Source organism: Tinamus guttatus, unplaced genomic scaffold, assembly GCF_059628265.1.
Source record: "Tinamus guttatus ecotype Peru unplaced genomic scaffold, ASM5962826v1 Tinamus_guttatus_pri_ptg000433l, whole genome shotgun sequence".
NCBI lineage: Eukaryota > Metazoa > Chordata > Aves > Tinamiformes > Tinamidae > Tinamus > Tinamus guttatus.
Genome location: NW_028288967.1, coordinates 169991 through 180155, shown reverse-complemented (window position 1 = coordinate 180155; position 10165 = coordinate 169991). Strand labels below are relative to the sequence as shown.

General features: G+C 51.2%; 1 protein-coding gene across 1 annotated transcript; it reads left to right on the top strand.

Annotated features, from left to right (window-relative positions):
- Positions 1 to 961: 961 nt before the first annotated feature.
- Positions 962 to 9857, top strand: SLC48A1 (solute carrier family 48 member 1). The gene is made up of 3 exons (XM_088531770.1): positions 962 to 1147; positions 7826 to 7993; positions 9618 to 9857. Exons 1-3 carry the CDS (start codon positions 1009 to 1011, stop codon positions 9752 to 9754), a joined length of 444 nt encoding a protein of 147 aa, XP_088387896.1. The 5' UTR covers positions 962 to 1008; the 3' UTR covers positions 9755 to 9857.
- Positions 9858 to 10165: the final 308 nt, after the last annotated feature.

The following is a 10165-nucleotide window of genomic DNA, read 5'->3' as shown; positions in this document are numbered from 1 at the left end:
CGCTGTGGGTAGCGCTCAGGGCTCTATGCGCGTGACTTGGATCTGTGGGTGGAGCTCGGGGCGTTGTGGGCGGGGCGAAGGGCTCTGTGGGCGGAGTCCGGGGTTTTGCGGACGTGGCCGGGCAGCTCGGGCGCAGCTTGGGGCGCCGTGGGCGGAGCTCGGGGACTTCGTGGGTGTGGCCGGGCGCCGTGGGCGGAGCTCAGGGGTTTCGTGGGCGGAGCTTGGGGGCGCTGTGGACAGGGCCGGGCGCCATGGGCGGAGCTCAGGGGTGTCGTGGACGGAGCTCGGGGACTTCGTGGGCGGGGCCGGGCGCCGTGGGCGGAGCTCGAGGGCTTCGTGGGCGGGGCCGGGCGCCGTGGACAGAGCTCGGGGACTTCGTGGGCGGGGCCGGGCGCTGTAGGCGGAGCTCAGGGGTTTCGTGGGCGGAGCTTAGGGGCGCCGTGGATGGGGCCAGGCGCCGTGGGCGGAGCTCGAGGGCTTCGTGGGCGGGGCCGGGCACCGTGGATGGAGCTCGGGGACTTTGTGGGCGAGGCCGGGCGCTGTGGGCGGAGCTCAGGGGTTTCGTGGGCGGAGCTTGGGGGCACCGTGGACGAGGCCGGGCGCCGTGGGCGGAGCTCGAGGTCTTCGTGGGCGTGGCCGGGCGCCGTGGACAGAGCTCGGGGACTTCGTGGGCAGGGCCGGGCACCGTGGATGGAGCTCGGGGACTTCGTGGGCGGGGCCGGGCGCTGTAGGCGGAGCTCAGGGGTTTCGTGGGCGGAGCTTAGGAGCGCCGTGGATGGGGCCAGGCGCCGTGGGCGGAGCTCGAGGGCTTCGTGGGCGGGGCCGGGCACCGTGGATGGAGCTCGGGGACTTCGTGGGCGAGGCCTGGCGCCGTGGGCGGAGCTCGGGGGCTTCGTGGGCGTGGCCGGGCGCCGTGGGCGTGGCCGGGCGCTGTGGGCGGGGCTCCGCGGCCCGCTGCGCTGAGGCGGCGGCTCCTCCTCCTCCGCGTCGCTCGTCGTCCCGCTCCTCATGGCGCCGCGGCGGGCGCTGGCGCTGCGCGTGGCCTACGCGGCGGCCGGCGCCCTGATGGGCCTCTCGGCCTTCTTCACCTGGAGCCTCGCGCCCGCCTTCCGCCAACCGGCCACGGCCGCCGCGGGGGGGCTCTCGGGTAGGCCGCGGCCGGGCGCGCGGGGCCGGGGCCGGGGCCGCGGCGCGGGCAGAGCCGGCTCCGCCTCGGGCCGCAGGTGCCGCTGCCCCGTTTGAGCAAAAAAGAAATAGCTTAAAAGGGCTTGGGAGAGCCTCAAATACCACATGTTTTTGCTTAAAAGTACTCGGATTCGCCTCAAATACGCGCGGCTGCTTGTGGGGAATTCGCTTCAGTCGGGGCCGGTGCGTAGGGAGAACTGCTAGAAGCTCCAGCCCTAAATTGCTGGGGTAAATGCTGCCTTCTAGCCACTCTGTTAGCTCAAAGGAGGATTTATTTGCTTTTCTAATTTCAAGTTGAAGTTTTGGGCCCCGCAGCCCGTGTTTATGCCTGTTTTGTGTCTTTAAGGGAAATCTTTGAAATTTCTCCCCATGGAAAACAGCAGTATCTCCAAAACAGGCAACCAGAGCCCTAAAACCCTCCTTGCTTTTCCATTGTGATCGGTGCCGTTTAGGTTATTTGGGGGCATCTTAGTTAAGGTTTTGCTTGGACCACAGCGCTGCTCGTTTTTGATTTCTCAGCTTGGAAACTAGAGGATTTTGCCTGTTTGAAGAAGAGAAGCCACCTGCAGAAAGGGTAGAAAGCGAGGCTAAAATTTGGGGCGTATCTGGCTTATTGCTTGTGTGTTATTTAGATTATATTGGCCTGGAGAGGAGGGAAGTTTATGGGCTGTTTAATTACTCACCAGGTAATTGAAACTGTTGGGAAATCGAGGCAGGCAAGAAACAAGAAGCAAAAAAAACAGGTTTGTTAAGTCAGACTCTGTGTGTTCCTATGTGCACCTGGGAAATACCCAGGTAGCACTGAAATAGGATTGCAAACCCTCGGAAAACCGGGAAAAAAGGTGGGGGGTTTTAAGTGTGGTTGGATGTTGTGAAAGAGGCTCCTGTTGCCTCCAGCTCTTGGCTGCTCTGTGCTGCCCTTGGGCTTCACTTCTCCATCCTACCGGGTGTCCAGGGAAATACAGCCTGGATTTCTGGGATGGCATCTTTCTTTTTAGCTATAGACTAAAAAAAACCCTCCTTTTTCCCCCCTGCCCCATTTAAGCTGCTTGCTGAAAGGTTATTCCAAGGAAACCTCATTGCATAGGAGCCTTGTGTTGTGTTTACATGCACTGGAGTTTCAGGCCTTTCCTTTGCTTACGTTTCTTTCAGGGATACTTTATGGAGTTGAGCTTGGCTTTTGCAAACGCGGGTGTTTATCTAGTTTTAACCATCTTTCTGTGTTTTTCCGGTGCTTTTCTCATCGGTTGTCGCTTGTTTCTATTTGTGACGCTGTAGCTTTGGGGCCTTTGGTTTGCCAGGGCCTTGTGCTTTAGGTTTCTTATCCACGTTTTCCCTCTCACACAATTTTGTCCATCTCTTTTATCCTCTGAGAAGTGCCACTTACTCCTGGCTCATTAGAAACCCGTGTCTTATTTTATTAATGCCCTTTGCGGAGGGGAACGGTCGGATGCTGAGTCTATAAGGAAAGCCTTTAATTACCCTTCGTTGCTAAAAGAGAAACTTGCAGTTTCAGCTGCTGAGCAACCCCCTTTCCCATCTCTCGTGGACATAATCACAACCCTCACGCGCAATATCCAGTCAAACCAACTCGCCCGTCCTCCAAATCCTCCATCTGCCTCCGGGCAGGAATACTCCAGCATTGTGAGCGAATCTTAACTAAGGCCCAAACCTCGTATATCATATCCTCATTTTAGGCAGAAACATCCCAATAGGCTGCTTCTAATAACCCGAGGGACAGCAGGTTTTAATGGACTAATCACAGGAGCGAGAAGGCCATTCCTGAGTTAATTCTGGCTGTCTCGCTGGTTTGCCATTTCATTCTGAGCTCGTCGCAGTGGCTTTTATAATTTACTGCTTGATTTTGGTGCTTGACCTTCCCTCTCCACCCCCAGCCTTAAATTAATTTCTTTTTTTTTTTCCTCCAAAGTAGGCTATGAATCTCCAGGAAACTCTGCTGTTTTCACTCTGCCAGAGGCAATTTAAAGGAGAAAGCAATTAAATGTTTTCAGGATGAAGCCAGGCCTTTCCTGAGTGCCTTTTAATATTCTCCTGTATCTTTTCTTTTTTAAATTTAATAATTAGAAAACAAAAATCCCCTCCCTCCACCCCTACTAAGAGACTTTATTGGCTCTTTCCAAGCTGCTCAGATATTTCTGGCAAAAGGTGGGGAAAAAGGAAAAGTCGCGCTTTGAGAATATAATTTGGACCAGATATTGAAACAGCTGCAGAGAAGATGAAACATGAAAAGCAGTTTTTAGGGATTTAAAACATGTTCTAAATGCTTGATAAGTGAAAATAGCAGCTGGCCTGTTCTGTGTACAGGATATACAAAATCAGGGATTTTCTGAAGACCCTGGTAGCTGATTGTACTTGACGGCATTAATTTATGGAAATGGCCTTGTTCCCCGTGCAGAGCTGGAATGCCTCTTAATAATAATTTAAAAAGTGTGGTAATTATGGATGAAATCATCTTTAAACATTAGGATTTGCAAATAAGATACTGCATATTGCTAGATTAAGGTTTGGATCGTGGTTGCTTTATTCGCTCATTTTGAAGACATGGAGACAGCAAAGGGAAAGCCAAGTGAGAGCCACTTTTCACTGGAAACCTCCACAATCTCCTCGCTGTAGTGAGCTGCTTTCCTAAAATATTTCCGTGTTGATCCGTAGCTATTTTGGCTGAAGAGCTGTTCAAAGAAACCCCGTTTTTAACCCGTTCCAAAAACAGCTGGAGCGGAGCTGTCTTGGCTTGAATTCCCGGAAGGAAAATCTTGAACCCGTTTTTGGGAAGCTTTTGGGATGGCAACCACACGGGGCCAATTTCCAAACCTTATATATGGCAAAACGACCTCAGGGTGGCAAAACTTAGGCTCCCTTTGGAGTAGGAACTACTAATACTCCTGCTGGAATAACATTGCATTGCAAAGCTTCCCTGGATGAATCAGGCAGTGATGAGGAGGGGCCTTGGAAAAGCTTTTGTATCTGATGCAATGGGCAGCAAAATACAGAGATATTAACCTTTTTTTCTATAGCAGGTATTAAGTTTACACACTGAGTCCCTTTCTGCCTTTGGAATGTATTTGGACATTCTGCAAATATTCAGCAAGATTTTATAGTTTGAATAAATATATATATTATATATATTTATACATATATTTTTATATAGGAAGTCTTATCCAGATTCCTCCTATGTGCTGTTTAACCCCCTGTTTCTGTGGCCGTTTTCAGACGTGCTCTTGAGTGTTCTTGAGCTGGTTTCCTTTTCCTGAAGCTTTGTGACCTTTGGACAATTGATTTTTCATCTAGATGCAACTCTGCTGCTCTTCAGAAGTGGAAATCCCTCAATTGTGCTTCATTTAGAGCCTTTTGGTTTAAGGTAGCTCCAAACATGTGGGTAAATCTGCAAAGAGGAAAGTTTGCAGATGGTTTTCGCCCTGTTTCAAGCAGGAGGAATGGAGGTGGATCTGATGGCCGCTGTGGATTGCTGTGTTTAGAGCTGCTTTTGCTTCCATGTGCAAACACGAGGTACAAATTCCCCTGCAGAACAGGGATGTCCTTCTGGAGAAGGAGAATATTTTAGGGAATAGCTTGAAATGAAGCAGAAAGGCCTAATTTGGAAGGTCCTGCAGTTCATCTTCCCACGCTCTTCCCATGTCTCCAGACTTTTAGTGCCCTACCTTTTATTTCCCACCCTGGCAAAAACTGCTTCTAAAAAATGGGTTTTTTTGAGGTTTTATAGCTATTGTTCTGTTTTTGGAGCTGCTTTTTCTCCATAGCTGCTGGCTTGGTGTTAAAATTCCACATATTTGTGTTGGGAACGGGAGGACGGAACAGTCCTGCTGTGTCCCCGCTGCAGAACCAGCCCTTGTGTAGGAGACGCTGGGGCCTTTTCTTGGAGCCTTTTTTCCCTGCTGAATGGTGGGTCTAGATAAGGATTCACTTCAAAGAAAACCTTTCGGCAAAGACAGTTTCCTGTGTTTGCTTAGCAAGAAAACTATACTAAGCAATCGGCTCTGCTTAAATGAGGAAAAAAGGGAAGATCCGAGTCCTTCTGAGGCTCGAGGTGGCCCTTGTTGGTACCGTGCTGTGAAAGTAGACCCTCCTGTGAGGAAAAATGGGATTATTCAATTGGATCTTGGAAAAGGCAGTGCAGGAGATGGTGGTTTGTGACCACACTTGTGAGCGTTCCCTCCCAGGGCTGGTGCTGGGGAGATTTATATGTGTTTATTTTCTCTCCTTGCTTTTTAGAAGTGCCCTGGAAAGTGCCCTGAGGTCAGACAGCAGGAGCAGAGGATCCGCAGGGTACAGATTGATTCTGTTTTTCCCTTTAATGGGACGTTTGTGACAATGACATGCGGAGCCCTTCGGAGACGGGGACAGGAGAGGCCCCGTTCCTGCAGGGCCTCAGAGCAGCCGTGTGACGGTCAGTGCTTGGAGCCGGATTTTCGGGACGATTGAGGAATGTCGTCCCGGCGATCCGGGCCTTGGAATGCCTCCTTTTGGTCATCTGCTTTCCGGCTTAGCCACGCAGGAAGGAATTAGTGCAAATACGGGGATTAACGGAGCGCAAAACGTTGCCCAGGAGCTTCCTTAAGGAGCCAGGCAGGAGTGCAGGGCCGGGGAGCCCTGGGATGTTCCCGAGCTGCCGGGGGGCCTTTCCGAGCTGATGACTCAGCGCTTTTAGTGCCGAGTCATCCCAAGGCACGTGCTGGGCCTTGACTCGGCGCTTTTAGTGCCGAGTCATCCCAAGGCACGTGCTGGGCCGCGTGTCCTGCCCGCTGCCAGCCCCGAGTTCCCGTTCTTGTTTTATCCGGAGCGCGGAGGTTCACGGCCGCGCGGCTTTGCCGCCCCATCCCGTGTTTATAAAGCCGTTACGGAGGCAGTTTTATCTGGCCTTGCTCCTTCCAAAGCCTTCGAAGAGGCAAACGGCCCGGCTGCTGGGAATGAGCTGGGAGTTTTCTGGGAATGAGCTGGGAGTTTTCTGGGAATTGAGGCGAATCCAGCACGTTGGCGCTGGATCCCTCTATTCCTCTCAGCTTTGTCCTGCTGGTTTCCCCCTGTGCTACAGGGTGTCCTTTCAAGTCCTGGGGACAACTGCGTCTCATAACAAACGAGCCCTGGCAAGTCTCGTGGCAGGATTTAATATTAAAACCCTTTTTTGATAGCGGGCAGGGTTGTTCCTTTGATGCTGGGAAGCAGCCGCGCAGGGAGATGACTGTTATTGCTGGATACCCTCTAAAGCAGCCTGGGATTTTAGCACCGCTGTCATCCTCTCTCTTTTTATTTTCTTTCCCCTTTCCCTCCACCGCTGCCCTTTAAAATAAAACCTGGAAAGGAGGCGGCAGGAGGTGAGAAATACGAGCCAGTCCTTGCACCAGCAGAGGGTCCAATTTCAGCAGGGGCCTTGGCCAGGACGGGTCCAGGTTTGGAGCCTGTAAACTGGCTCTCCCCATAGGTCCATGGGTGTTTCGAGGAGCTCCAGGCCTTGCTGCAACCCGGAGGAATGGGAGAAACGCAGCGTGCTGTAACTGGGGTTGCTCGTGTCGCTTGCAGCTCCTTTAACAGAGAAGCTCACGCAGCTCTTGCTGTGGAAACTTTGGCAAACTTCCAGCTCTTGCATTTCTCATGCCCAGTGTCCTGCTTGAAAGCTTAGGGAAACGGTAGCAGCGTTGAAGAACAAGGTGAGGGAATAACACATTATTTTTTCCTTTGTCAGAAACCGTTTGCAGCAGCTACTCGGGTACTTCCCTGCCTCTTTCTTTCCGTTTCCCCCCTTTATAAAAGGAGTTGAAACTTGATTAGGGACTAGTCACTTAAGTCCAGGGAAATCTCTTTGGTGCTTCTGCTAAAGCCATAGTGAATTTGCCTGTTCCAAAAATAGAGATTTAGTCCATTTTGTGCACTTGGAGCATGCTTTGCCCTAAGTGTGAACTACAGGTATCACCCATCCGTGTTGTCCTGTGCTGTCCGTTCTCTTCCAGCTCCCTCAATCCCGAGGTTCCAATTCCGTTTCTTCAGGCTGAATTTGCTCTGGAAATGGGGGGAAATGGGGATTTTGTGGTGACCGCAACTGCTACAAGTCCTTCTGTTTTGCTTTTTGCTCTCAGCTAGATGAGAAAGTTGGTAGCTTTGGTGTTAATGTGGGCAGGAAAAGAGCTGATGGGAGAAAGCCACCCTGGAGAAGCGTCTCCTCTGCCAAGGAGGTTTCTCTTGTGTTTTCTGGACAGCAGTAAAACCCCCTGGGGCTGATCCTGTGCCTGCTGTTTGGGGGGGATCTGCACAAATGCCCTTGCTGGGGTATTAGCTGGTGAGAGCTTGAAGCAAAAGGTGGTGGGAAACGCAAATAAACATAATGAACGTGCCTTAAGTGAGGGCTGGGCCTGTTCCAAAGGAGGAGTCCTTCCAAAGACAACATGTAGGCAAGCTCCTTATCTTAACGCCGGCCCAAAAGCAGGGCTGTGGGGTGGTTTTGCAACCTGCTGGTTGTGCAGGCAGGTTTCATTCGGTGCCTGCCCTCCCGTGGAACATCCTGGGGCTCTGAGCTGTTATTTTTGGGGTGTTGTTTTGGTGGGGTGTGCTGAGATGTTTCGTGGACACGTTGCCCGGTACTGACTGCCCTTGCTGTCTGGTCGAGCAGGTGTTCTGGCGCTCTGGGCCCTAATCACGCATGTGATGTATGTGCAGGATTACTGGAGGACCTGGTTAAAAGGGCTGAGGTTCTTCCTCTTCGTCGGGATCCTCTTCTCAGCCCTCTCCGTGGTGGGATTCTGCACATTCCTTGTCCTGGCTATCACCAAGCACCAGTGTAAGTATTTGGTGGGGCACAGTAAGTACCAGCGGGGCAGTGGGGAAATGACCAGCAGTGCTGGTGTCAGTGGGGTTGGAAGGGACAAAAAAGCTGCTGCTCCACAAAGCAGATTGAATGTAGGCTCCTCGCAGCCCTTCGAGGTGCTGGGGAGGGTCTGCAAGAACAGCACTGCATTGGGTTGTCTGCTGTGATATCTCGATGGCCCAAGGGTAAATCTGTTCCTCGAGGATGCTCTTCTTCAGATATTTATCTGATAGCTGCTTGGATAGAGCTGGTCCTGCTGGCAGGCACTTTCCAGCTTTGCTTCCTGCTGGAGCTGGAATTTACTGCTCTGAAAACCCAGGGCCGTGCTTGTAAACATCTCGTAAAGCAGGTGGGTGAGGATTCTTCAAAGCCAAACACGAACCAACAGGGTGCAAATGCCTTTTAAACTCGGTCAGCATATCAAGTTGTTCTGCTGTAAAATATTTGACTTGGACAAAGGAGAGATCACATCGTTACTCCCAGTATTTGATTGGCTTTAGATGGGCAATTATGTTTTTCCCCCTCACAGAACTGTCAATCTCTGCTTGCTGCATTTGGGTTTTAGACCCCAAGAGCCCTACTGCTCTTCCCATGGTGCTGGGCAAGCCTCAGTTGGGTCAAGATCCATCTGCTGCCCTTCACTTAAACCCAAATTCATTCCTGCCTCTGGGATTTGAGGACTTCACCCTCCTGGAATAGCATGAAAACTGTTGTAGGCAATCACTAAAAACACACACGTGTCAAAAGAAAACCAAAAATCTATCGCCTCTCCTCTTGAAGGCATGAAGATAAAAATAGGAATTTTTAAGGAAATGTAGATTTGGGGAGGGAAAGTGCTAATTTGAGGGTAGAACATCTGCAGCAGCTACTTCCATGTGGAAATATTAGGATTGATGCACTTATTGGGTTGGATTTACTGGGTAAATATTGCTTTGTGTGTTCTTGAAATAGTTGAATTAAGACACACTTATGACAAAGCAAATGCAGTCGGAGATGAAATTTTTGTGCAATAGGTGACAATAAGGGTATTTTCAAATTTGTGACGCTGTTAAATAAACTGAAGGTTGCAAATTTGCACGAATATTGCTGACATGCTCTTAAAAAGCAGAAGTTCATCCACGGGACTCTTAAAATAACCTTTGAGTGTCAAAATAGATAGAGAAGAAATGTGTTTGCACGAACAGTGTCTAAGATGAGGCTGCACATTCACTGGTGTGTGGTTAGCACAGCCCTGCATCAACAACCTGCACTGCTGAGTGCCCCAATGTGCATTTGAGTCACTCAGATGCCCTGGGTGTAGTATTAGTGATAGTAGGGGTGAGAAAAGGGTGCAAAATGAGAGTGCTGGAAAAATAGGGCATTAAGACCTCTTCTGTGAGTGCAGTTTACAGATGGTAAACTCCAGGCAGTGAAGTTACACTGTGCAGTGAAATCTGCTCCGTGGTGTTTGCAGAGCTGCTGAATCAACTCGTAAAACAGCAGCTCATGGGTGTTCATGCACTGGAGCTCTGAACTGGGCGGCTGGGGTGACTTTCTGGGTGACACATGGGGATTAAAGCGGGATTTCTAAATGTGTTCCTGTTTTTTTCTCTCCTAGCCCTGACTGATCCCAGAAGCTACTACCTGTCGTGCGTCTGGAGTTTCATCTCCTTGAAATGGGCCTTCCTGCTCGGCTTGTACGCTTACCGGTACCGGAACGAGTTCGCAGACATCAGTATCCTCAGTGACTTCTAACACTCGCTCCTCGAGCCCGTGTGATGGTGCTGAGCGTTGGCCTTGGCCCCCAAACCCTGGCACAGGCAAGAGATCCGCAGGAAGCGGGGCAGGAACCCACCCAGGGCTGTTTTATTTGTCTGCAGCAGGGTCGTTTTGGTTTTTTTTTTTCCTAATTGCTTTTATTCCAACACACAGCGTTTGGCTAACTGTGTCAATCTAGTCCTTCTGTAACTTTGCCTGGAAGTCCGTGTGTCTGGTGGCGAGTTCGAGGTCTCCATCCGCACGTGCACGACGAGCCCAGGTTCACCCTTGGCGCTGCCCCGTTCCCAAAGCCCAGGGGAGCTTTCAGGTGGGGAGGGAATTCCGTCCCCACCAGGAGCTTTGGTGTGAAACGTTGCACGTGCAGCACCCCGAGGCTTTGTCCTAGTG